General features: G+C 42.8%; 1 protein-coding gene across 9 annotated transcripts; it reads left to right on the forward strand.

The window, feature by feature from the left end:
• Positions 1-1938: 1938 nt before the first annotated feature.
• RWDD3 (RWD domain containing 3) lies at positions 1939-27990 on the forward strand. 9 transcript variants are annotated; one of them, XR_012804082.1, is made up of 5 exons: positions 1939-2189; positions 18818-19302; positions 20896-21011; positions 25325-25448; positions 27322-27990. XR_012804082.1 is itself a non-coding variant. In XM_075616468.1 (4 exons), exons 1-4 carry the CDS (start codon positions 2105-2107, stop codon positions 25386-25388), a joined length of 750 nt encoding a protein of 249 aa, XP_075472583.1. In that variant the 5' UTR covers positions 1939-2104; the 3' UTR covers positions 25389-27990. The 9 variants fall into 9 exon arrangements, 8 of the variants coding, with proteins under 8 accessions (XP_075472583.1, XP_075472582.1, XP_075472584.1 ...); XM_075616468.1 differs by having other exon boundaries at positions 25325-27990; XM_075616467.1 differs by lacking the exons at positions 25325-25448; positions 27322-27990 and adding an exon at positions 22306-24406.
• Positions 27991-27998: the final 8 nt, after the last annotated feature.

Below are 27998 nucleotides of genomic sequence, written 5' to 3' on the forward strand. Positions count from 1 at the left end.
CGGACACTTTCAACAAAGAGGCAATACATTATCTGTACATGTTTGTATTAACATCTCATACTTGCCTGGAACTGAAGATGGGGGGGAGAGAGGAGAGAGAGAGGGGTTGTCAGGTTTGCTAAATAGCGCACAGCCTTACAGCGCCTTATTCTTGTGAATAAACCATAACGTGTCTTCCGACAAGAGAAGGCTGCGTCACAGAGTCCAATGGAGTGGAGAGTATGCAGGAGAAGTGGGTGATCTCACCCGTTTCTAAGGCAGGAAAGAGATCCATGAGCATTAGTAAGGAAAGTGACCCTTACACGTAGCTATGAGTAGGTCATTGGCTACTTTTGTTAGTGTTGTCTCAGTGATGTGTGGAGGATGCAAACTAGAGTCAAGCAGAGAGTTGGTAAAGAAAGTGAGTTAAGTGGTTATATACAAGTGGTTTAAGTAGCTTGGAGGCAAAGCGGATGAGAGAGAGAGGGCGGTAGTTGGAGAAGGTGCCTGTGTGAAGAGAGGGGTTATATAGAATGGGCGTGATGAGTGCATGTTTTGAAGAAAGATGAGGAATGTGCTGGAGGTGTGAGGTTAAAAAGGTGAATTATGGTGGGGCTTAGTGTGCCAGAGAGGGGAGCGGAGGAGACGTGAGAAAATAGGATGAAGGGGGCAGATTGTAGAGCGAGATGGTGAGAGGAGACCTGAGTCACAGGGGAAAATTAGCTGAGTGTATTTGGGTGTGCGAAGGAGGTAGGTGGTGCCTGACATGAAGAGTAATGTTTTATTTAGAAGTACTTGGAGGCCTGTGTTGGGAAAATGCATTGACACACTTTACAAAGAACTTCTTAATCATATTTCACACAATAGGGCAGATAGGAAGATGAGACATGGCAGTTTTTTATGATGAAAAGACAGTAAAAAAAAATTACAGCCCCAGCAGCAAATTCCGATATGTCCTTAAATCACAGTCTATACCAGGGATGGCTAAATCCCATCCTCAAGCCCTCCCAACAGGTCAGGTTTTCAGGATATCCCAGCCTTAGCACAGGTGGCTCAATCAGTCCCAGCTTCAGTGCAGGTGGATCAATCGGAGGCACAGTCTTTGACTGAGCCTCTGATTGAGCCACCTGTGCTGAAGCTGAGATATCCTGAAAACCTGAGGGGGGCTTCAGGACTGGAGTTGAGCCCCCCTGGTCTATACCATAACACATCAACGCTATGGGATGTGTGCTCAATTATTTTACTGCAAAAGTGTCATTTTTCCCTGAATGATAAGCTGGTTTGTAAACTAGTTTCCGGAATAAGGTAAACAGAACAAAGACCCAATATAGGGAAATCTTAACCCAGTGGTGCTCACCTTCAGTCGCCAAGCCCCGCACCCAACAGATCAGGTTTTCAGGATATCCAGCTGAAGCAGGGACTGATTGAGCCACCTGTGCTGAAGCCGGGAAATCCTGAAATCCTGACCTGTTGGGGTGGCTTGAGGACTGAAGTTGTGCACCCCTGCCTTAAACCTACAAAAAATGAAATTTTGTATTTTTTTTTTTTTTTTGCACCAGAACTCTCAAAACTGATCATTTCAATTGTCAATCTTTGAAACAAGTTATGCTAAAAATCAGTGACACAGTCTCCAAATCATTGAGAGTTTACTTGGTTGAAATATCTCCTCTTTTTATTGACAAAAATTCTATTTGAGTAGTAGCAGTTGATCTGTACATTGAAATAGGGGTTTTCAGATCTGCTCAAAACTGGAAAAGTTTACATGAGTGGAATGAAAAGTGTGTATGACTGATGAATGATGAATGATGCATGGAACATGAGCTGAGTTTTTTGTGCAATTTATTTTTTAGGAAGATATTAAAAAAAAATAAAAAAATGCTGTCGGGCAGCGCCACCAAGTGGTGACTAGCATATCGCACAGGACTTTTCTTTTAACGGCATTGGCAGAACTGTGGCCAATGTTGCCACCTGGCGGACACATGCAATAAGCGCACTGCGTTGTCAGCCTTGGTGTTTGCAGAGGAGGCGGAACGGGAAGTCCTGGGAAGTGGAAACAGAAAGGATCTGAAACTTGCAGCCCTGTCAGCTGCAGCCAGGACTGCAAGGAATAACATTGATAGTAGGGATGTCTGAGGCAGCGCTGGAGGAAGTCTCAGCCTTGGCGGCCATATACTGTGAGGAGAGGGAGTTTGAAGTGCTCTCATGCTCAGGTGACAGCTTTGAATGGGATCCCAGCTGAGTGTCTCATTAGATAGGGAGGGGGGGGGGGGAGGGGTGAGTAATTTCACTGAAGTCTCCAGGTATAAACAAACTGATAAACAGTCCAATGATTGCCCCATTTATTAAGTATCCTGTTCAAAACGTGAACTTGAATTGTGTGTCTTTCTATAAAATACGTCTGGCTGCAAAACCAGTAAACTGCATCAGATTTATTCATGGAAATACAGCCATTGCTTGCAGTAGGGCCTCTTTCTTTCAATGCATCTGATGCTGATTTTTCTTTTCTTTCTGCGGGTAAGAAACTTTTGATGAATAGAACCCTGTGTTTATTGTCAAATCAAGTGCAGCAAATGTATGATATCAGCTGTCAATCCCTACTATTGTAACCACGGTTTTAAAAATGAATTTTTATTGATAAAAATGTTTTTCCAGGAAGTAATACATTGAGAGTTACATCTCATTTTCAAGTATGTCCTGGGCACAGTCATGATTGTATTGTATGTCTTTATATAGCACCATAAATATACATAGCGCTTCACAGTAGTAATATATGTTGTAATCATATAAATAACAAATCTATATATATAAAATTGAATTTTGTGAGATTGTTCCTAGATGTGGTGAATCTGATTGGTCCGTGGGTCTGTCACTCAGCCCCTGGCCAATCAGATTGGTCTGTATCCCTGCCCCTCTCATTGGCCTGCGTGGCTCTATGACGTCACCCAACTGCCACTCTGTTCTCCTCCTCACCCGCAGCTCACCTTCCCCCTCACCCAACTGACCCACACACACGCACAACAAGCCGGCCACTGTCCTCTTCACCCAGTGGCTCGGACCGCCGGCGCCCCCCCACCCATCACCCCCCCAGCTCACCTCCCCGCCGGCTCCCCCAGGGAATCCACCAGGCTCACCCGAGCCCCGGCCAGCAGCAGCATGCGGGTAGTGTCTGTGCTGTCTCCCTCACAGCACAGCATCAGGGGGTCCTGCAGGTATGGGAGGCGGGTTACAGGGAGACCCATACAGCACACCGTCAGGGGGTCATGCAGGTTGGGGACCGAGGTGAGCGCGACAACAACCGCCCCACCCACAGTGACTCTCCGCACGCTGCGGGACATGCCAGCGGGGGTGGGGGGGGGGGGAAACAGGGCAGTGGCGGCCGCGCGGGACATGCCCTTCCCTCTGGTCCCCTTCCCCACGGCGCTCCCTTGCTTGCCCGCGTGGGGAGGGAGATGGGCGCGGGGGGTGGGGTGGTGGTGCGCAGTCACGGCTGGCGGGAGGTGGGGAGCCGCCTGTTCGGATCGCCGGACGTTCCACTCTCCCTACCCCCCCCCCCTCCTCCTGTCCACTGTGTGTGTGTGACACTGTGTGTGTGTGTTTCACACTGTGTGTGTGTCTAACTGTGTATGTGACAGAGCTGCGCATGGGGTGGACCAGACCTGCGCAGGGGGGGGACCAGAGCTGTGCACAGTGGGGGGGGACGGAGACAGAGGGGAAGCGGAGAAAGACTGTGGGATTGGAGTGAGGAGGGAGCGGGAAATTTTAATCCCGGGCAACGCCGGGTCTCTTAGCTAGTAATATAAATAACAGGTCACGGGAATAAGTGCTTCAGAAATAAGAGTAACATTAAGGAAGAGGAGTCCCTGCTCTGAGGAGCTTACAATCTAATTGGTAGGTATGGAGAATGTATAGACAGTAGGAGGGGATTCTAGTAAGTTCGTCTGCAGGGGGCCAAGCTTTATGTATCATGTGTCCAGGATTATCCACAGTGCTATTCATATGCTTCTTTAAGCAAATGTGTCTTAAGGTGGGTCTTAAAGGTGGATAGAGAGGGTGCTAGTCGGGTATTGAGGGGAAGGGCATTCCAGAGGTGCGGGGCAGTCAGTGAGAAAAGTTTAAGGCGGGAGAGGGCTTTAGATACAAAGGGGGTAGAAAGAAGACATCCTTGAGAAGACTGCAAGAGTCGGGATGGTGCATAGCGAGAAATTAGGGCTGAGATGTAAGGAGGGGCAGAGGAGTGTAAAGCTTTAAAAGTGAGGAGGAGAATTGAGTGTGAGATGCGGGATTTGATCGAAAGCCAGGAGAGGAATTTCAGGAGGGGAGATGTGGAGACAGATTTAGGAAAGAGTAGAGTGATTCTGGCAGCAGCGTTTAGTATAGATTGTAGGGGAAGACAGGTGAGAGGCAGAAGGCCGGACTGCAAGAGGTTGCAGTAATCGAGATGGAAGAGATTGAGGGCCTGAGTCAGAGTTTTAGCAGACGAGTAACAGGAAAGGGCGTATCTTTGTGATATTGCGGAGGAACAAGCGACAAGTTTTAGAAACGTTTTGAATGTGAGAGGAGAATGTGAGAGAGGAATCGAGTGTGACCCCTAGGCAGCGTGCTTGGGCTACTGGGTGAATGATCGTATTTCCAACAGTAATGTGGAAGGAGGTAGTAGGGCCAGGTTTGGGAGGAAGTATAAGGAGTTCTGTTTTTGCCATGTTAAGTTTCAGTTGGCGGATGGCCAGCCAGGATGATATTCCAGAGAGACATTCAGAAACTTTGGTCTGTATAGCAGGTGTAAGGTCAGGGTTTGTAAGGTAAATTTGTGTGTCGTCAGCATAGAGGTGATATTTAAACCCAAAAGATGTGATTAGGTCACCTAGAGAGAGTATGTAAAGAGAGAAGAGAAGAGGTCCCAGGACAGAGCCCTGGGGTACCCCCACAGAGATCGATAGAGGAGGAGGTGTTGGCAAAAGAGACACTGAAAGTACGATGGGAGAGGTAAGAGGAGATCCAGGATAGAGCTTTGTTCCGAATACCAAGAGTATGGAGAATGTGGAGGAGAAGAGGGTGGTCCACGGTGTCAAATGCTGCAGAGAGGTCGAGTAATATGAGCAGAGTGTAATGACCTCTGTCTTTGGCAGCATGGAGGTCGTCGGTTATTTTAGTGAGGGCTGTTTCAGTAGAGTGAGCAGTGCGGAAGCCAGATTGTAGAGGGTCTAGAAGAGAATAGGTGTTGAGAAAGTGTAGCAATCGAGAGAATACAAGACGTTAAAGGAGTTTGGAGGCAAAAGGCAGGAGGGAGACAGGTCGATAGTTAGAAGGAAAGGTAGGGTCAAGCTTGCTGTTTTTGAGCAATTGTATCACGGTTGCATGTTTGAAGGAGGATGGAAAAGTACCAGAGTAGAGGGAAGAGTTAAAGATCTGTGTGAGCATAGGGATTATAGAAGGAGCAAGAGGTTTTAGGAGATGGGAAGGAATGGGAGAGAGGGGTAGATGGGGTAGAGGGAGAAGAGGAGATCAGCAGTGACACATCCTCCTCCGAGATAGCAGAAAAAGAGTCCAGAAAGGCAGGAGGAGAGTTAGGAAGCAGTGTGGGATGGGAGGAGGCAACAGATGGGATGTTCTGACGTATGGATTCCACCTTTTCCTTAAAAAAGTCAGCAAAGTCCTGAGGGGAGATGGAGGAAGAGGAGGAGGCAGCCGAGGGTGGTCTGAGTAGAGAGTCAAAGACAGAAAAGAGTCGACGTGGTTTAGACTTGTGCATGTTGATTAGTGATGAAAAGTAGGTTTGTTTAGCCTGAGAGAGGGCAGAGTTGAAACAGGACAGCATAAATTTGTAGTGAAGGAAGTCTGTGAGCGTATGAGATTTCCTCCAGAGGCGTTCAGAGGAGCGAGTGGAGGAACGCAGCATGCGTGTGTTGGAATTTAGCCAGGGTCTGGGGTTAGAAAGGCGAGGACGGCAGAGAGAGAGCGGTGCATGTAGGTCAAGAGAGGAGGATAAGGCAGAGTTGTAGTTCATGACCAGATTGTCGGGGTCTGAAGTAGAACTGAGGGAGGAGCGTAAAGTGGAATCAAAAGCTGGTAGGTTAATAGAGCGCAGGTTTCTGCAAAAATGAGGGCGAGATGGAGAGGGGAAGAAGCGTGATAGAGAAAATGAGACGAGGTGATGGTCAGAGAGAGGAAAAGGAGAAATGGAGAAATCGGTGAGAGAAGTTTTTAGTGAAAACCAGGTCTAGGTAGTGGCCATCTTTGTGGGTGCTAGCTTCAGTCCACTGTTGCAGTCCACTGTTGCAGGCCAAAGAAGAGGTTAGAGAGAGAAAGTGGGAGGCCCAAGGAAGAGAGGGGTCATCAATGTGGCAGTTGAAGTCCCCAAGGAGAAGAACAGGGGAGTCTGAGGCGAGAAAGAAAGGGAGCCAGGATTCAAGGTGAGAGAGAAAGGCATAGGGGGGATGAGTAGAGGTAGGTGGGCGATAGATGACCGCCACGTGGACTGGGAGAGGCGAGAAGATCTGGACTGTGTGAACCTCAAAGGAGGGTAAAGCAAGAGAGGGGGGAATAGGAAGGGTTCGGTAAGAGCAGGAGCTCCACGCATCCACCCCTGCCATCAGGGCGCGGAGTGTGGGAGAAGGAAAGGCCACCGTAGGAGAGGGCAGCTTCCAGAGCAGAGTCAGACTGAGTGAGCCAGGTCTCAGTTATAGCAAAGAGAAGCAGGGAGTGAGAGAGAAAGAAGTCATGCACAGAGAGGGAGCGAGCATTCCAAAGGGCACATGAGAAAGGAAGAGAGGAGGGAGGGTGGCAGGGGATGGGTATGAGGTTGGAGAACACCAGAAGGTGTAGAAGTTGCATGTGGGAGGCGAGGACGAGAGCATGTAGAAATAAGGCAGGGACCAGGATTGGGAGAGATATCCCCAGAAGCAAGGAGGAGAAGCATGGAAAGAAAGAGAATGTGTGAGGATGATTTGTAGGGGTGTGTTTTAGTGCAGGGTGTATAGCTGTGTGGTGACAGAGGGCGCAGGTAAGAAAGTAGTTCATGTGAACTGAGAAGTGGGGAAGAAAGGATAGATGGAGATATATGAATAGAGTTAGAGACATAAGGAGACTGGTGGAAGGAAGTGCATAATTTGAAAATAAGTGAGGTTACAGCAAATATAAAAAGTAAAGGTGGCATCACAGCAATAGTAAAGTGTTGAGATGTGTAGTCTGGGATGATATCCTCCTTTCCAGCGTAGATCAAATGCAGGAATCAGAATCAGTAGGTGGTGTCCACTTTTCCACTTCTTCTTTTTTTAACTTCCTTTTTAAACTTCATAACTACTTTAAACATTTCTACTTAAAAGCATTTCTGCTTAAGAGCATGGCTGCAGGCAGCACTGGCTGCTGTGAGTTTACTTATATACTTTTACAAAGTCACCTGGCTGGCCCAACCAACTTAATTAGCACATGTGAGGGACGTTAAAGCAAATGGTTTTTCTAAGATGGGTGTGCATGGCAATGACAATACATGGTTCGGTTAAATGAACAGAGTTTATACATTATTCGCAGTCCTCGGTTATCCAACGAAACCCGTTCTGGAAGTAGCGTTGAATAGTGAAACCGTTGTAAAGTTAGTCCCATGTTAATCAGCGGCGGTGAGCGTTGGATAACGCATTCAGGCGTCGAAAAACAGCCCATAGGGTTGCGTTGGGCATGCCATTCGTTGTAAAGTGAAACGTTGGATAGCGAGGACTACCTGTATATTTACAGACATTTTATGGCCCATAAGAGACAATATATGTTATGGGCGTTTGTAACAGTTACATGCAGAGGAAGCTGCAGGAATTCAAAGCAGCAATCTCCCTAATACTAATTATTGTTGTACTTTATGCAAATTATAAACAGGAATAATAGGTTCATAGCAATTTTAATTATGGTCTGTGGGCAAATCCCTATTGGGCACAAACTGACTGCTAGTTGCTTTCAGGGATGTTGTTAGGAGTGATTGGCTCAGCAATTTGGTGTCCTTAACCTTGGATAAGTATAAAGATAAGTGGCACAACAGTGGCCTTGTGTTAAATGTGAGAATTTATTTAGAAAAGACCAATGTTTCGGTCCCTCGTTGGACCTTTTATGACCACTGGAGTAATGTATCTTTATACTTCACATACTTCTCCAAATACCCTTGGAAGGACGTGCTCTCATGGCAGCAACTTTCTGCTGGAATTGTGAGGGCTCCTTTCTCTACATCTGGAGTGGCCAACTCCCAGTCCCAAAGGGCCACCAACAGGTCAGGTTTTCAGGATATCCCCTGCTTCAGCACAGGTGGCTCAATCAGGGTCACTGGTTTGATGGGGTATGCCAGTGTTGGATGGGGAATGCCACCGTTGGGTGGGGAATGCCAGTGTCTGCCGCTCCTGGCCCATTTTGTGGATTTATTGCAACTTCTTAATCGGGGAGGAAGTATTGTATTGTATGTCTTTATTTATATAGCGCCATTAATGTACATAGCGCTTCACAGTAGTAATACATGTGGTAATCGAATAAATAACAGATAATATAAATAACAGATCATGGGAATAAGTGCTTCAGACATAAACATAACATTAAGGAAGAGGAGTCCCTGCACCGAGGAGCTTACAGTCTAATTGGTAGGTAAGGAGAACATACAGAGACAGTAGGAGGGAGTTCTGGTAAGTGCGTCTGCAGGGGGCCAAGCTTTATGTAGCATGTGTTCAGAATATCCACAGGGCTATTCATATGCTTCTTTAAGCAAGTGTGTCTTAAGGTGGGTCTTAAAGGTGGATAGAGAGGGTGCTAGTCGGGTACTGAGGGGAAGGGCATTCCAGAGGTGTGGGGCAGTCAGTGAAAAAGGTTTAAGGCGGGAGAGGGCTTTAGATAAAAAGGGGGTAGAAAGAAGACATCCTTGAGCAGAACGCAAGAGTCGGGATGTTGCATAGCGAGAAATTAGGGCTGAGATGTAAGGAGGGTCAGAAGAGTGTAAAGCTTTAAAAGTGAGGAGAAGAATGGAGTGTGAGATGCGGGATTTGATTGGAAGCCAGGAGAGGGATTTCAGGAGGGGAGATGATGAGACAGATCTAGGAAAGAGTAGAGTGATTCTGGCAGCAGCATTTAGGATAGATTGTTGGGGAGACAGGTGAGAGGCAAGAAGGCCGGACAACAGGAGGTTACAGTAATCAAGACGGGAGAGAATGAGGGCCTGAGTCAGAGTTTTAGCAGTCGAGCAACAGAGGAAAGGGCGTATCTTTGTTATATTGCGGAGGAAAAAGCGACAAGTTTTAGAAATGTTTTGAATGTGAGGGGCAAATGTGAGAGAGGAGTCGAGTGTGACCCCTAGGCAGCGTGCTTCGGCTACTGGGTGAATGATCGTAGTTCCAACAGTAATGTGGAAGGAGGTAGTAGGGCCAGGTTTGGGAGGAAGTATAAGGAGCTCTGTTTTTGCCATGTTAAGTTTCAGGTGGCGGATTGCCAGCCAGGATGATATTCCAGAGAGACATTCAGAAACTTTGGTCTGTATAGCAGGTGTAAGGTCAGGGGTTGTAAGGTAAAATTGTGTGTCGTCAGCATAGAGGTAATATTTAAACCCAAAAGATGTAGTTCCAACAGTAATGTGGAAGGAGGGAATATGGCCAGATTTGGGAGGAAGTATGAGGAGCTCTGTTTTAGCCATGTTGAGTTTAAGGCGACGGAGGGCCATCCAGGATGATATAGCAGAGAGACATTCAGAAACTTTGGTCTGAAGGAAGTGGTGATTGTCACGGGGGCCTGCCTTGGCGGGTGCTTGGAGTGGGATTATGGGGCCAATCTGAGATTCAATGATTGTGGATTGTGTAGATAACGTTTTGTTTTACTGATGTCATTATTTAGAAGTGGTCGTGTTTTACAGTGAAAATGATCAAACAAAAAGCGCTTTGATAAGAGTGGATTACTGTTGTAAAGTCCTTTGTGTGCCCTTGGTTGGCACTCATTTGTACACATCTCTAGTTTGTACATTGCAGTCATGTCTTGCCTACTGTACTGGATGAAATCCACTTGAGGTTGCCAACCTACAGTGGTGAGAGAGTTTGTGAACCTCAATGATAATTACGGAAATTCCAGAGTTTTTCCATGATGATAACCTTCTTGAATCAAACCCATTGTTTTCTTAAATATCCAATAGGGTTTATATTATCCAATTCCACGTCTTTTGAAACTAAATGATGTCTGAAATAGACAAACAAGGAGTCATTAAGAGTCAGGGTATGTGCAAAAGTAAGCGAAACCCTGGTTTTAGAAGCTAAATTAAAGGGGATAATTAGAATCGGGAGTTTACATAATTAGGTAGATGTTTAGTTTGGGAGGCCCCACCTTATATAAAGATCAGAAACGTTGTGAATGTGGTCTTCACGATACTGGTGTGTGGAAACACATCTCTGAGGACCTCAGAAAGCAGTTATTGATGCTCATCAGTCTATAAAGGGTTACAAGACCATTCCTAAGGATTTAGGGCTCCACCAATCCACTGTCGGACAAATGGAGAAAGTTCAAGACCACAGTCACTCTACCCAGGAGCGGTCGTCCTACCAAAATCTTTCCAAGAACAAACCGACAAATCTTCCAGGAAGTCTCAAAGAACCACAGAGTAACATCCAAGAATCTGCAGGCCACTATCACCTTGGCTAATGTGAGCATTCCTGACTCAACTATCAGAAAAAGACTAAACAAGAATGGTATTTATAGAAGGATAGCCAGGAGGAAAATCACTGCTCTATAAAAAAGAACATTTCTGCCCATCTGAAGTTCGCCAAAGAGCACATAGATGATCCACAAGACTTCTGCAACAATGTTCTCTAGACAGACAAGTCAAAGGTAGAACTTCTTGGCCTTAATGTGAAACATTGTTTGATGAAAAACAAACACTGCGTTTGAATAGATAACTGCATCCCAACCGTCAAGCATGGTGGTGGGAGTGGAATGATTTGGGGCTGTTCTGTTGCCTCAGGACCTGGACGGCTTGCCACAATTGACAATCATGAATTCTGCATTGTATCAGAAGATTCTAGAGCAGAATGTTAGGCCATCCGTCCGTGTGCTGAATCTGAAGTGAAAGTGGGTCATGCAGCAGGACAATGATCCTGAACTTACAAGCAGATCTACAAAAGAATAGCTGCAGAAGAAAAAATTCCGCGTTTTAGAATGGCCTTGTCAACTCCGGACTTAAACCCCATCAAAATTTTGTGGCAGGACCTGAAGAGAGCTGTCCATGCAAGGAAGCCCTTATGTCATTGAGTTGAAGCAGTTTTGTAAGGAGGAATGGGTCAAAATTTCCCAAAACCGATGTGAGAGACTGACCAGCAGTTACAGGAAACGCTTAGTTGAAGCCATTGCTGTTCAAGGGGGAACCACCAGGCACTGAATTTAAAAGTTCACATACTTTTTCACTCATGGATATTGAATGTTGAATCATTTGTGAATAAATAAATTAATGTTGAAAAAGTATCATGGTTTTGTATCATTTGTTTGATCAGGTTATCTTTATCTATTATTAGGATTTAGATTACGAACTAATAACATTTTAGGTTTGAAATATGTGAACTATGTGAAAATCCTAAGGGGTTCACAAACGTTTTCTCGCCCCTGTATATCTCACTGCAAGTGGTAAGATCGCTCTTCTAGAGAATGCAGTCCTAATATTTCTGCATTCAGAGAAAAAACAGCTGTGTACATAATCTGTGTTATTTAATATATGAACAATCTGGGATTAACCCATAGGATGTTCTGTACTGTAACTGGGTTCAAACCCCATCACTGATTTCCCCCCCCCCCCTCAAACTCCTTTATCTCCGTTTCATTAGAAAATGGTGAGTTCTCCGGGTCATGGAGTTTGGATTCCATATTGTTTGCTGATGACAAGAACACAAGAGCCTCCAAATCCCCTAATACTGTACATTGATGTTTTGCAAATCGAATCTGCGGACGCACGCAGCCCACTCGAATCCTTTGAAATTCCTTGTTGCTTAGTAAATGTGCAGATACAGCCACATTAAGAACAAAGTGACGTTACACTTTTATGAGATCTGACTTTATTAGCACTATAAATGTTAGATCAATGATATTCTACATGTTTATTTAGAATGCCAGCCTGCATGCAGACATGTGGGTGCCGTTTTAATATACCAGTGTAGCGACTAATTGTTAATCATGCAGAATAATGTGGCTCTCGTGTGCAGAGTTTAAGGGTGCAGTTCACCCCGCACTCCCCTCCCATTTTGAAGTGAAACTTCTTTGCTGGCATGAATCTCCTTTCGTGGAGACAGAAGTACAGTAACGGGCGTGACGTAAGTGTGAGCAAATGGAGGTAATTGTAGGCAAAAGGGGCCGTTGCAGAGCGCATGCGTAGATGCGCCTGTCAGCTCGCAGATGCGTCCGTCGGAGCGAACAAGCGCATACGCAGAAGGGTCCTCGGGCCTTGACGCATGCGAAAGGCCTCTGGAGCTCGGCAGCCGCCGGCCCATCACGCATGGGCAGCAGCAACACCAACACTAGGAGAAGACACCGAGACAACACACACAGTCACACACCAGGAATTCACAGTTGGTATAAATATAGAAGTGCAAGTAGCTAAAACAACGGGTGTGTGCCGAGCACCCGCGTTTTAAGTCAAACTTCTTTGCGTTTTGTCACTGATATTGAATTTTGATTTTTATTAAAAACATCACCAACACAAATACTACTTCTGTGACAAAACAGTGGAAAAAGACAACGAAGTTTCACTTAAAATGCACGTGTTCGGGGCACACACACTTTTTTTTTTTTTTTTTATTTTTTTTTTTTAAACCTGGGTAACTGTTAATTTTAGCTCTGGAGATCCCGTGGTACCTGTGATAGCCCCCCTCGTCACACGGGCTAGTAGGAAGCCCCTACTGTTTTTTTTCCCCCAGATTCAATTTCTTGCAAAATGTTTCACCGAATTTCAAAGAGCTAATAATGTGACCAAATTAGTTAGCCATCCGCGAAATATCACCATCAGTGAGCGAAACGTGGAGTGCGCGTTCTAATTATAGCATTAAGTGAATCTGGTGGTTTTAGAGAAGTTTGCTGATGTGCCATATTAAATAAAATTCCATGCACGTTTACTTCATGCTCGGCGAATCGCTTGCGAACTCTGACTCGGGTGCGGCTTTTTTCGCGACTCAAGAAGGACCAATTTTGCGCGGTTGGTGGCGTCGTGAAAGTTTCGCACATATCTATTCAGTGTGATGTGAAGCCACTTCCCAGCACCGGAGAAGAGTACAGCTCCATTTAAATTAATGAGACTCAAATGTTCTCCGGCCTAGGGAACACAGAGAGGTTTTTTTTTTTTGCAACGGAGGGAAATTTTGTTTTCATGTACTGTATACATTCTTCACATCACCCGTTAAACCAAATTATTTTAGGGATCAATGCAGGTGAGAGGGAATTTGTGTGCACAGGGATTATTTATGCAACGGGACTATTTTAAAAAATGAGTTTGTTCAATGGTACTGTATTTACATTTTGAGTGCCTGGCTGCTGTGATTCAGAAACGTATACACATGTTGGCAGCTGTCACAGAAGAAAATAATGACTACATTTCAGATATGAATTCCATGTCACATTCTGCACCAATCTTTCTTTGTCCGGGTAAAAACCCCATGCTATGAATAGTTTGATGCATGCTATTTTCACCATGCTTCCACTGCGTGCTATGTCTCTCTAGAGCTGCTTTGCAATACTTCATTGTTAATAAGTCACACAACAGTGTGCTTGTGTTACAGTAGAATGTGTGAGATTGCTAATGTACGGTGAGATGATCAGGGCGACAATAGACTTTTGCCAGAGGGGGAAGCCTGGCTTGTCTACTCATGTATCATTTATATCTCGCGTGGCGAAATCTCCAACAACATTGTAGTGGCATAAGCTATTATTCTTCACACTGCATTTCATATCGTGTTGTGTTTGTCTGTGGCTGTAGTGCGCAAACTGCTCGTTAACTTAGTGCATTGAGTGACAGGAGATTCAAGAGTACAGCAAACGTTTTGGTGTACATTTAAAAGTGATATACAAGATAGCTCCTTTTAATCAGCAGACCCTTTTTTGAAAATTGATTTTTCAGACATGCCAAAATCTAGTTTCTCCTAGGCGCTGTTGTTGTTCAATGGGGTACTTTTCATTTACGAAATGTTCATGAATATGATTACCTATTTCATTCATATGGTTTTTCTTGAATGAAGAGACATTTTGATGGAGATTCATCAGAATGTACTGATGGGTTAGGCTGAAGTTGCAGACTGGTTCATAGATTAAATACAAATATGTGGAGGTTACCACTCATTTATAGACTTATTCACATAAAACATGTTGAGCCTGCAACCATGTCAAGGTGACCCTATCGGCAATGTTTTGGCCACAGGATTTAACTGAATAACCCGTACTTATGAGAAGAACAAACAGATAGTAATGAACTAATTAATTTGTCATACTGGATGTAGCATTGGGGATCTCTTGTCTTTTGAAATAGGGCTTTTGTGTGGAAAAGGAGGATTTCCAATTTAGTAGTGTCTCCCGTTATATATACAATATACAATATATATACAACTGGAGACACTACTAAATTGGAAGTCCACCACCACACACAAGCCCTATTCCAGGTTCTGGAGGGACCTAGCACCACCTTCAGGTTATTCTGCTTCAAAAGCAAGCACAATCTTGTCACTTTTTATAGAAGCAGTTTAAACGATGCGATCTGTAATACAGAATACGCATTAATGGCTGGTTTTAATCCGCGATTTATGACCTTGTCAAACTGCACGTTTTTGCAAGTACAAACTCGTAGCTACTCGAATATCCCGCTACGATCGTCTTTGTGTCTGGGTGTGAGTTTGTACTGGTGTGTGAGAGTTTGCTGATCAGTGTCTATCTGTGCTGGTGTGTGTGTGTGTGTATGTGTGTGTGAATTTGCGCTGGTCAGTGTGAGAAGGTTTGTGCTGGTCAGTGTGAGAAGGTTTGCGCTGGTCAGTGTGAGAAGGTTTGTGCTGGTCAGTGTGAGAAGGTTTGTGCTGGTCAGTGTGAGAAGGTTTGTGCTGGTCAGTGTGAGAAGGTTTGTGCTGGTCAGTGTGAGAAGGTTTGTGCTGGTCAGTGTGAGAAGGTTTGCGCTGGTCAGTGTGAGAAGGTTTGCGCTGGTCAGTGTGAGAAGGTTTGCGCTGGTCAGTGTGAGAAGGTTTGCGCTGGTCAGTGTGAGAAGGTTTGCGCTGGTCAGTGTGAGAAGGTTTGCGCTGGTCAGTGTGAGAAGGTTTGCGCTGGTCAGTGTGAGAAGGTTTGCGCTGGCCAGTGTGAGAAGGTTTGTGCTGGCCAGTGTTTGCAAGCGGTGTGCTGGCCAGTGTGTTTCTGCTGGCGTGTGTATGTGTGAGTTGTGTGCTGGCTGCCACTGGCCACCTGATATCTGGACCGCTAAGATGTAATTTGACTCCTAGTTAAATGGCCAGCAGGGAACAGTTACATTCTAACGAGTTAGTCACCCCTATTCTCCTATTTGAAGTCCTACAGATAATAAAATAACCATCGCTGACCGATGTGATTTTCATCCAGTGGAAAACTGGACTAAAACAATTGAACTTTCTGTTTGCTCTTACGGCAGCCAAACAGTTAAAATAAATTGTGTTGCCATCACAGAATAGTCTGGCCCATAACTTATTTCACTTCTTGAGATTAAAATATCCTATTCATGCAAGAAAATGAATGGGAAAATACATGAATGTTTGAGTGATATGAATACATTACAGGTTTGTATACGGCTCCTCTGAGTGACTGCGCATTAGTACTGTGTTATTTGCTTTTTCATACCTCTGCAGTTAGCGTTACAAATGTGATTTTGCTTTAGCTTCCCGAAACCCTGGATCACCAATAACATGCCCAATTCATTTTCATGACTTGATGGTGGTATTTGTTATCTGGATCGGAGATTATATGAAAGGGTTATGAACCGGTGAAAATGGGGTTTAATAAATACCCTGTCAAACCATAGTAACAAGCAGTGTGAAAATAAGCCGTTTTAATGCTGGAAGGATCAGCAGACTGCATTATTTTACCATCTAATCTCCTTATTTTCGGGTAGGAAACGGCTACAAAAAAACCATGGGCTGAACCTTACTAAGTGAGGTTCATAGACACAGAACTGGATGGGCACGTAACACTGTGCAGCAAAGAGCTCACGTGTTGAATGGCAGAGAGGATGTCAGTGGCTTTAAATTAAAGCCGGGATGGCGGTATAACACATACCTCAGAATGACAATATAATACTGCAAAAAAGGGTCACAAACCCGGCTACACGAACTCGTTGTTTTAACATTAAAAGCACCTGAGCTTCGCTTACAGAGCAGTTTTTAAAAACCGTTCTATACTTATTACCTATTTGCTGGGGTTAGTTTAAGGTGAAATAAACCCCATAAGGAAACATGGCTTCGAGTAGTTAAATGTAACATTACCGTGTATGCCCAGACCAGGAATACTTAATTATTTTTTATAGAGGTTCTCGTCGACTTGCTGTAAATGTACACGGCTTGGACAATAAGGCACCTTGCATTGTGGACAACAAAAAGCAAAAAATACCCGATGCTACATCCAATAGGACAAAAAAATACATGGTTAAATACGTAACTGTTTTGTCTTCTCATGGTAAGGGTCATTTAGTTAAACTCCTTTGCCAAAGCGTTTTAACCCTGCAGTCCTACCAAGGCATGGCAACGTTGCAGGTCCTAACACTATTTGTGAAAATTCTAATTTACCTCTAATGGAGAGAGAAATGTCTCAATAGACAAGTCTTCTACAGGTCGTGAAAAAAACTGCTACTTAGAAAGTTGGGAGGAGTGATCTTAAACCCAGGGAGGAGGGGACACTAATCTCCAAAAAAAACCTGTTACCAGTTGACATTTTACACATATACACAATCCCTCCAAACTCCTCCCCACTTTTTAAGTAGCAGGTTTTTTCATGACCTTTAGAAGACTTGTCAGACACATTTCTTCCTCCACTACAGAGGTGAATGAGATTTTTCCACAGGTAGTGTTAGGACCTGCAAGGGAGCCATGAATTGACAGGGTTGAATGCGTAAAGAGTTTAACTAAATGACCGTTACTTATGAGAAGACATAACAGTTAAATATTTAACTTTATATTGTTTGTCATATTGGATGTAGCATTGGGAATTTTGTTTTTTGCTGTATACATTTGGTCACTCCCAATAGCACTCCTTTTGACACATATACATGGTGTGTTGGGGGTTAGAGCTTGCAGGGATTGTGTGTACCTTGTGTTATTGTGGAGCAGAGACAGCTGCTCCCAGAGCCTTTTTCGGGATCCAGGCAAAGCGTTCTTGAGGTCTGTATCCGAACCCAAAACCACTGTTGTAGTGACTTGGACCTTAACGGAATTTCTGAAGCAACTGTCCCATGCTCCCCAAAAATTGCAGAGCAACAGAACTTGGCAGAAAGGTGTGCTATATATCAGTACTTTGGAGAAGCATTCTCCCTTTGGAAAGTTTATTTTTTTTGACAACTCTGACACCAATGTTCTTCTGCTCCCGCATACTTTCCAGCGCTCTTAATCTATCATTTGTCCGTGCAAGAGGATTTTTGACCCCTGCTTATAAAAATTCTGTCACCATTTAATAATTACCCTGCATCATATACACATCCTGTATATACAGGAGGGCCCCAGTCATGCGGCGGGTTCCGTTCTAATGACCCGCTGCAAAGCGAAAATCGTCGGAAAGCGGAACCGGTGATTTTCGTTATGTGCGCATGCACAGACCGGCAATGCGCCGTTCTACGCATGCGCAACATCGGCAAAAAAAACATTCCCCGCATGCGCGACCCCGGACCGGCCGTTCTGCGCATGCGCGATCCCGTACCGGCCGTTCTGCGCATGGATTGGAGGATCGCCGAGAAGCGGGGCCTTGCTGTACTCGTAACTCTAAACTTCACTATAAAAAACAGCTTTATTCCGTTTATAATTGTTCCTATTTACAGACCCTTGGCAGATGTGCTATTTTTATAATGAATTGTGCCAGAACCTGCCTTGTGAGCCTCAGAAATAACCAAGAGGAAAAGCCTACCTCTAGAGCATATTTTTTTTTTTTTACCTTTCTTTGGTTAAGGAACCCTATAATTATATTGTGAAATTTTGAGGAACCTCAACCCTCTCTAATAGCGCGTCTGAGATCAGATGCATTGTAAGGGACCCCAACTTTCTCTAATAGCGCGTCTGAGATCAGATGCATTGTAAGGGACCCCAACTTTCTCTAATAGTGCGTCTGAGATCAGATGCATTGTAAGGGACCCCAACTTTCTCTAATAGTGCGTCTGAGATCAGATGCATTGTAAGGGACCCCAACTTTCTCTAATAGTGTGTCTGAGATCAGATGCATTGTAAATCCTTCTGTATTTCGTACAATTTTCAAATGACATGAAAATTGAAAGGAACATTTTATGGATGCTCCGTCAACCCAAGGCTTCCTAGGAACCCCTGTTGAAAAACACAGCTCTAGAGTAACTTCTCCTTAGCTTTATATTTTGTGGATCACTAGTAACAGCAAATGAAATGGTTACAAATACTAAATACTATAGTGTGTTAATATTTAGAGCGAGCCCCATAATCAACTGCTTTGACAAACATCTGATTCATGCTTTTGGTCTCAGATTTAGGAAGTGTATTTTATGGTTTGAGAATGAGGCCTAAAGCAAGATGAATTATAAATGATGAATGGCCTCAGCTATCTGAGAATGTACCAAATGTCTTTCATTTGATGAATTGCTGTCTGTGTGTAGCATTGTAGCTTAGTGAGAAATTGTTTCCATGTTTTCCAGAAAGTGCAATAACCGTAATGATTCAGACAAGCGTGCAAATGATAACAGAATCAGAAATACATCTAAGGCTTACATTTGACTTGCCAGTTACGTACCCATGCTGCCTTCCAAATATTTCCGTCTGCTCTGAAGAGCTTACGAGAGCTCAATGTAAAGACGTAAAGGACAAATTACTTGAACAAGCTAAGGAGCATCTTTTCGAACCCATGATACATGATTTGGTTCTATGGATTCAGCAGAATCTAAAACAACTCATTGGGGAACCTGAAACATCTATCTTAAATGGAAGCCACCCTTTGCCAGTGGACATTATGACAGATGAAGGGACATGGACAATCCTTTTGCATTTAGATCACATGAGAGCCAAAAGCAAATATGTCAAAACTGTGGAAAAATGGGCAACTGATTTGAAGTTATGCGGAAGACTGATCTTTATGGGCAAAATAATACTGATTCTTCTTCAGGGGCACAGATGTAGCATTAAGGTGAGTAACAGAGAAAAATTACTCATTGTATTGATTTCCCACTGGGACGTGGTTTAAGGATTAGATTGATCATTGTATGAGACACATCTTAAAAAAATAAGAATAGATGGAAAGGCCAGTACGCGAAAAAACAATTTTGAGACGTGTGTCAACCACTGTTTGCATTGTAGGTACTTTCTAATGGGGCTACCTTTCTATTATTATTATTATTATTATTATTATTATTATTATTACACACAAATAATTTGTGGGTTTATGCCAATCAATATTCTTTCTGCCAGCAGTGAATTTACTTTTTTACTGAGCAGTTTACATATTAAAGAATTACAAATCTCAAATTTTTTACATGACATTACTTTGAAATGAGTCTCACCTTTCCCAATTCAGCAGTTCATAAAAATACATAAATATTTGGTTTCTTAATACTGAGTTTAAAAAAACAAAAAAAACCACATAGTTTTCCAATATGCGTCTAGTATAAACACTGATAGCCATAAAGCGCTGTCAAACATAACTTCTGTATCTCCTTGGCGGTCTTTTTTTTTTTTTTTTTTTTAAACACACATTCACCTTTTTGGATTACATTTAAAGCTGCAGTTCAGGCAATATCCTGCATGTGTGTTTTTTTTAATAAATCAGTTCTATAGTAAGAAAAAATACTTTTAGCATTTTCTGTTTTAAAAACAACAACTTTGAAAGACCAATTTTCTTGTATTCTATTTTAACAAGCATGCTTGTTCCTATAGCAACGATTTACATTCCCCATATTTAAAGATGTTGCCAAACTTTGCCGATCAATAGACGGAGAACAAATTGACCGGCAGCTATGCAGTTTTTTAGGTAAGTAGAGATTGCCCACATGAAACTATTGAAGTTAAAAAAAAAAAAAAAGCGGGTGCCTCAACTGCAGCTTTAAAATGAGTGTAATTTATATATTTTCATTACTTTTTGTACTTTTACATGTGGACCTTTTTATTCTTATACCAGGGGTGCGCAAAGTTTTCCCCCTGTGCCCCCCTGCCTGGTCCCCTCCCCTGCTCGCGCCCCTCCCCTCCTGCTCAGCGACGGCGTCAAATGACACTGCAGGATCATGTTGCCATGGCAACGCGACATCATTTGCCGCCGGGTTACCCTGGCGATGCGTCGCCGAAGACGAGGCAGGAGAAACTTACAGAGGCCTCGCGTGGTCCCCCGGCATTTAATTTAAATGCCTTGGGGGAGAGCGCGGGAGCTCTGTAACCGCCGCGCTCCCCTTGGAAAATCTCAGGCATGTCCCCCAATTTGTGCACCCCTGAATTACACTATTTATCACCGATACTCGTCTCTGGTTTCAGTTGGATAAGCACCATCTTTGGGCCTCCTTGCTACCAACTAGCACAGTTTCCAAGAGGCCCGGGAAACCACTTGCATAAAATCTGATCTTTCTGGTTTCTGTTCCCGTTGAAGATGTTTCAATAATACACAAATGTTACACATCTATTTTTGCTCCATGGTTTTTGGCACAAATCTGTCAGAAAACTATTTTGGCTACTCTGAAAATGCCACCATATAAATGTAATCTTTGTTTACAGGTTTTTTTATTTTGTCTTCTAGGATTATTTGGTGCTGCAGAAAACCTGTAAAGTGGATGTAGACTCGAGCGGAAAGAAATGCAAAGAGAAAATGATCAGCGTTCTCTGTGAAACCCGATTACTACTGGAACAGAAAAGGTATATCGTGTGTTACTGTCGATTAAATAATTCTAAAGACAGTCTGATAAAACCAAGTACACATTCATAAATGTATCTCTTGTGTTCTAGATTTCTTACATTTGAAGTGAAAGAATATTCATCAATAAGCGACTTACAAAGAGACTTTGAAACTGTAGAACTTGGGCCAATTTTCACTGAGTTTGTGAAAGCTCTTTTCTAATGGAAATAAAGTGCCCGGCAGTCTGAAAAGGAAAAGTACCTTGTCGTGTTAAAGCAATATTCTACATTTGATTTTTTTTGATTTTTTTTAAATAAATCAGTTCAGTACTATGAGAAAATACTTCTAGCATTTTTTTAAACAACTCTGAATTACATTTTTAATGTTTTATAATGTAACAAGACTTTTTTGTTTCTATAGCAACCATTTACAAAGTCACAGATACTGAGTCAATACGCCTCTGCAGCCATTTAGTGAACCCCCAAGCCGAATCTTCGCCGATCGATCGGCAACTGAGCTAATTACTTATCATTGTGTGGATTGTATTGATGCACAAGTGAAAGGGGGAAAACACCTGCAGCTTGTGCTGCTGCTTTAAGTGGGAAAAATAAACCTTTAAGTCAAAAGCAGAAGAGTTTCAAAATGTCGACACGGTTACATCTTTGAAAGCAAAAGACGATTTGCATAAAATAATATACGTTCTTCATTGTCTTTGGAAAGCTTGACTGGAACGTTTATCACATTTGGTATTCACAGCAATAGGTTAACTATAAATGACAGTGATTATTTTCTGTTGACTATATCAGATCTTTTCCGGAGTATGTGCATAGTCTCCAGATGTGGCATGTATATTATTCCTTTAACTCATTTAAAGCTGCCGTTCAAGCAATATCCTACATGTGTATTTTTTTTTTAATCAGTTCTGTACAATGAGAAAATACTTGTAGAATAAAAAAATGTATTAAAGAAATTTTTAATGTATTCTAATGTAACAAGCATTTGTGTTCCTATAGCAACCATATACAAAGTCACATCTCCTTCCCCTTCTGAAACAGCATCACCTGTTTGAGCCCTGCGCTGCCTAGCAGTGAACCAATCGGATCTAGTGCCTGCCTGGTCACATGATCTTCCACACAGAACTTTGTCTGTCAGTGCAGCAGAAGAGGACCCAAGATGCATGTAGTGAACTCCAAGCCGAATTTCAGCGATCGATTACATGAGAACGGATCAATCGGCAACTTAGCTAATCACTTGTTAGTGTGTAGATTGTATTGATGCACATACTGAATTAAAAATTTTTTTTTTAAACGACAGATTGAACTGCAGCCTGAAAGCACCGTCACTGTTGAGAAGCCCTTCAGCGGGGGAGTTTTGCATATGATCATTGATGACGGCCATGATCATTTAAACATTTTGCTGCTTTAATAGGTGGTCATGTATTAAACCACTTGAGGAGCTTTGGCTGCCATCACAGAACAAGGCTTCTGTGGCTCTTGGCACTGCAGTGTGTGGTTATACAATGCATTACTTAGATTGTAAGCTCTTCGGGGCAGGGACTCCTTTTCCTATTGTTTTATGTCGGAAGTGTTTATTCCGATTTGTGTTATATTATGTCACGTGTATTGTAACGCGCTATGTACTCGGATGGCGCTATATAAATAAAGATATACATCCATACATCACAGTACCCTTCACCACTGAACGAGTTAATCGAGGGGTTCTCAACTCCAGTCCTCGAGACCCCCCCAACAGGTCAGGTTTTTGACTGAGCCACCTGTACTGAAGCAGGCTCTTCGGCTGAGCCACTGATTGAGCCACCTGTACTGAAACAGGAATATCTTTAAAACCTGGCCTGTTGGTGGGTCTTGAGGACTGGAGTTGAGAGCCCCTGAGTTAATATATTAAAGCAAACTAAGCAATGTCCTTTTGCTTCTGGCCTAGCAAAGTTTCCGTTTTCCATCGGCTTACTAAATGTAGATAAACGCCCCCTCCCCAACAATAGCATGTTAATGTCCAGCATTTGAAGCTCATTGTCTCGGTAAATATGCCTTGCTTCTGCGTTGCTCCATATGCAAACGCTATTTCTTTCAGAGAGAGCATGTTTATTAAGAATATGCTCAGGAAATCCTGTCACTCATCCAGGTCAGTGAGCTTTTTCCTGACCGTTTAAAAAAAAAATAAAAAAAAAAAATCAATTTTTGAATGTCTGGAATAATATACACTTTAATCTTTCTTCTTTCGCAACAAGTAACCATCTACATTGTTTTTTTGTTACTGAATGACTGTCAGTTTGTTTAAGAGTAGCCACATCTACAATTCTTATAAAATGAAAAGGTTCTGTGCTAGTGACAGTTACAGCCCGGGAACTGACGATAGATTTTCTGCTTAATCTGGCATACTTTAATAACCTTATACTCTGGCAGGTGATGGGAGTACAGCTCATAGGCTGTTGAAGAAGAACATAAAAGTGAATGTCGTCCTTTTATTCCATCAAAGATAGGGCTTCAACCTTCCAGTCAATCTTGTGTACGAAAAGAATTAAGAAGCGATCTTGTGTGAAGATGGGGAAACAGCTTGAATTAAAAAGTGTGTGTGAAGGCACGGTCTGTGTGTATGCACATTTATAGAACATTATCAGAGACCAAGCAGGACGTGCATATGCTATAATTACACTCATAATCGCATAATTTCTTGTTTGTATCAACTCTTTACGATGACCCTTAATGTGTCAAGAATTTATTGCACTCGATCCAAGGTAGGAAATGTTGAAATGTGGATGCTTACTTTAGTCTTGTAAGACTAAAACTGACTAGACTATAACACGTTTTATTGTGTGAGGGAGAAGGAGTGGCTCAGTGAGTAAAGTCACTGACTGTAAACAGTGACACTGAGTTTGAAGCAGGGGACCCTGGTTCAATTCCTGGTGTCTGCTTGTTGTGACCTTGGGTAAGTCACTTTATCTCCCTGTGCCTCAGGCACCAAAAACATAGATTGTAAACTCATGTGGGCACAGACTGTCTGTAAAAATTCCTATGTGCTGCGTCTCACGCATTGGGAGAAAAGCGCTATATGAAATAAGGTATTAATATAGAGGTTTGGGCCACAATTCTGGCAATGTACTACAAAAGCTGGCATATTGATAAATAAGAAAAAATTGTAGTGATTTTAAGCACTCCAGCGCTGGATCCATTTAGTGTTAAAACACTCAATATTATGCATAAACAGAGGCACAGTGCAGGAGGCTAGTGGTATATAATTGATAAATAGTGATTCTCAAAAACGTGTGAAGTCCATAAAGAGACAAATACACCCTGAAGGTAAGAATTAGTGGGTTATAAGCCCACTCCTCAAAACCTCGTTGGGATCATCCCTGGACTGCTATTAACACAAGAGATTCACTTAATACTAATATACTCGCATTGTGATGTTCCTCTGGGCGTGCTGCCAGTAGTGGTATCAGAATAGACAAAAATAGGATCATGGCGCACAGCCAAGAGAGTGCGTCATAAAAATAGATGAGTAAAAATATAAAACGTTATTGGTCCATTTAAAAAATGTTTTTTTTTAAATGGACCAATAAAGTTTTATATTTTTACTCATCTATTTTTGTGACCCACTCTCTTGGCTGTGCACCATGATCCTATTTTTGTCCATATTGATAAATAGTTCCATGGGCATGTAAATCAAACAGTTATATAGACTAATTCTCCATGGTACTTGCAGCATTAACGTCCAGATTCATCAAGCGCCGTTACGGGTTAACGCACCAAACGGGAATTAACTCCTATTGCCTTGGATGGGAATTAACGCCTGGTGGGGGGGCGTTAACCCGTAATGGAGCTTGATGAATAACCACCTAAGGCTAGGTCCCCAGTACGTTCTACAGCGCAAGGCTCGGCGTGCGCTGTACGAACAAGTACCGCCCCTCAATCTGGCTGCCCCCACTTCATACCTTGGTGTTCAAATTCCCCCTGCGGTGCACGACAGTTTTTTCAGACAGACAAGGGAATTGTGTTTAGCCCTAGCGACCGCGTCACGTGTGTCCGGGAGAACAACCATATTGCAGCTTTCCCTAGCCAATCAGACCGCAGGAACCAGCAGCCAATCATAGCACTGGTTTTTGTGTGTGCTGTGCTGTGGAACAAGAGGCTGTGACATTTTTAGCCACACCCCTTTGACGCGCGTTCAGTCGCAAGTCTTCCTTCATAGGTGAGACCACAGATCGCGGTTTTAACACGTGCACGCGCCGCCCCCCGCTGGGCGCGCGTGCTATAGTACTGACTGGGACCGCAGCCTAAGAGTTTACTACTATGCTTCCTGTCTTCCTCTGCAGAAGGAACTCACATCGTTGCTCTTGGCCCATCCCACTTGATGACCGAACCCCGTACCCTCGTTGACTGGAAGTCAACTGGGAACCACTGGGTTTGTCTACCGGTTGAGGGATAAGCTCAGGAAATGTAAGGCAAAGTCTTGGAGAGTATCCTTTTAAAAAAAATAAAATAAAAAATATGAATTAAAAAATTACAGGAGTTCTTAGAGTTAGAAAAATTAGGTTCACTTTTTTTGGGGGGAAAAACTAATGCTGATTATTTTTAAGAATTGTTACATTCTGTTTCTCGGATATTATTTTCCACTAAAGGATGCAATAAGGCAAGGGTGCTCAAACTTTTGGAGCTGCGCCCCCCCCTGCCTGCTCCCCCCATTGCTCGCGCCCCCCTTACCTGTTTGCCGGCGTCAAATGTTGCCGCAAGGTCATGTCACATTACCCGTGGCATCATTTGACGCCGCGTTGCGTCACACCAAGCCTCTGAATCACAGTAAATAAAGTTAAAGAGGCCTCGCGCGGTCCCCCGGCATTTAATTTAAATGTTTTGGGGAAGAGCGAGGGGCCTGTGCAACTGCCCCCCAAATAAAATCTCGTGCACCACAGTTTGCGCACCCCTGCAATAAAGCACAGTGAGAAAGCATAAGCCATGCCATCTAGTTCAATTATAAATACAATTTACTTTGTAAATGCAAATAACATTAACAAAATGTTTTGCAAGTGGGGAAAAAAACAAATCCACAAAGTCCAAAAGACCCCAAAGAGAAAGCGAAACTTGAATAATTTTCGTTGTCACTTTCTCAAACGTTTATTCCTCTGCTTCTCTTCTGTACACATTTGGCTATTAACGTTATAAAAAGGATATCAACATGGATTCATGGTGAATTAATGTCTGAATGCCTTCTACAAAGATGGCTCTTAGATTAAAAAGTTCCCAAGGTAGTCTCCCTTTTTAATTAAGTTGGGGATTTAGATTTTCTATTAATACTTAAATCATATGTGCGGGGAATAATTTACCTTCACATTTTCAACTGGATGATTAAATAAAATCTGAGTTGATTTTAATACTCTGCCATTTAAAAGCGGGATATGGCTTCGATTCATTTCATGATACCTTAATAAACATGACATCGTTCAAGCGAATATGGACATTACAGCATGAAACCAACATATAAACCTGACAATATTTGCAGAAGGTCTTCCAGTGGCAACATATTTTGAAGTAAAACCGTGGCCCATTCTGTTACCTAAAATAATGCTTTGTGCAGAATTAGGATCACTCGCTAAGTTAACAGCTGAGTTACAGTACTCATATTGAGTAATAGATGAGATGTTCTATGTTTTTATACAATCGAAAGTTCTGTACACTAGAAATTCATGTATAAAGAGTCCCTACACTGGTTCCCTACAAGGTATCATAACCTACAACAAATCTAACTTTTTCTGGGACTAGTATGGCTGCTAGAACTTTGTTATATACAATAATTGTAATTACCCTGCGTGCTTCTACGTGGTGTGTAAATTATATTGTAATCTGAATGAAAGCTGTTGCTATCACCTAAAAATAACATTGATTTTAAACTCAATGATTAAGTCTGGCTTTACTTTTCCTTATTGATGTGGTCTGGACTCTACTTAGAGGAAAGAACAAAAATGCATTACCTCGTCCAATTCAATAAGAAAGCAGGAAATCGTGGCCCTACTATAACCCTCCCTGTGGATCGCAAGAAAGTAGCTGAAGTAGTTTTGAAATATCCTTGAATGAGAATTGTATTTATTTATCAAATGTTTTACCAGGAAATAATACATTGAGAGTTACCCCTCGTTTTCAAGTATGTCCTGGGCACAGTTATGATAACCATACATGTTTACATTAAATGAACAGGGTTATAAATTCAATTTACAGACATTTCTTGGACAGAGATATGATTTATGGGCGTATGTAACAGTTATAGACCAGATTAAAAGGTGAGACAGCTGAAGTCTTGAAATTACTTGTGTTGCAGGCGGTTTTGTGAGCCTCTGGTAGGTTGTCCCAGCCATGAGGTGCACGGGAAGAGGAGAAGTGACCAGATTCCGTGTTGAGCCTTGGGACCGTAAGCAGTCTTCTGGAGTCGGATCTCGGGTGATAAGACCTGCGTGTGGTAGGAGTGAGGAGCTTGTTTAGAAAAGCGGATAGCTTGCCAAGAAAGTGTTTCAAGTCACGATAGAAGAAATGTACCTCTTTGAAACAATGTAAATACCTTCTGGTACAAAAGACCTGACTGTATATGAACAAACCTATATGACCACGTATAAGCGGCTTAGATGGAAGCGATATATATGGATTATGAATGAAGAGTCCGCTTTTTAATATATTATTGGGGCCAAAGTTCTCCTGACTTGTTGACCCGATCCTGATCTTGCAAGACAAATTGGGATATTCTAGTAGCTGTGAGTTTGCCCTTGTCAAACCGCACAGTTTGACAGGGTCAATAGTAGTAGAATAAAATTTGATAACTAGCTGAATTCTGTATCAGAAATCGCATTGTTTGCACCGCGTCTATAAAAATTAATTTTCCGTTAGGTTAAACATCCAATCCGTGCGGATGGTACTTTGTTTTGGTTTGAAGTGGAATTACCAGAGCTTACAATATTGGAACCAACATGATTAAAACAAATATTTCTGAAAATAATTTTGTGT

Source organism: Ascaphus truei, chromosome 10, assembly GCF_040206685.1.
Source record: "Ascaphus truei isolate aAscTru1 chromosome 10, aAscTru1.hap1, whole genome shotgun sequence".
Classification (NCBI taxonomy): domain Eukaryota; kingdom Metazoa; phylum Chordata; class Amphibia; order Anura; family Ascaphidae; genus Ascaphus; species Ascaphus truei.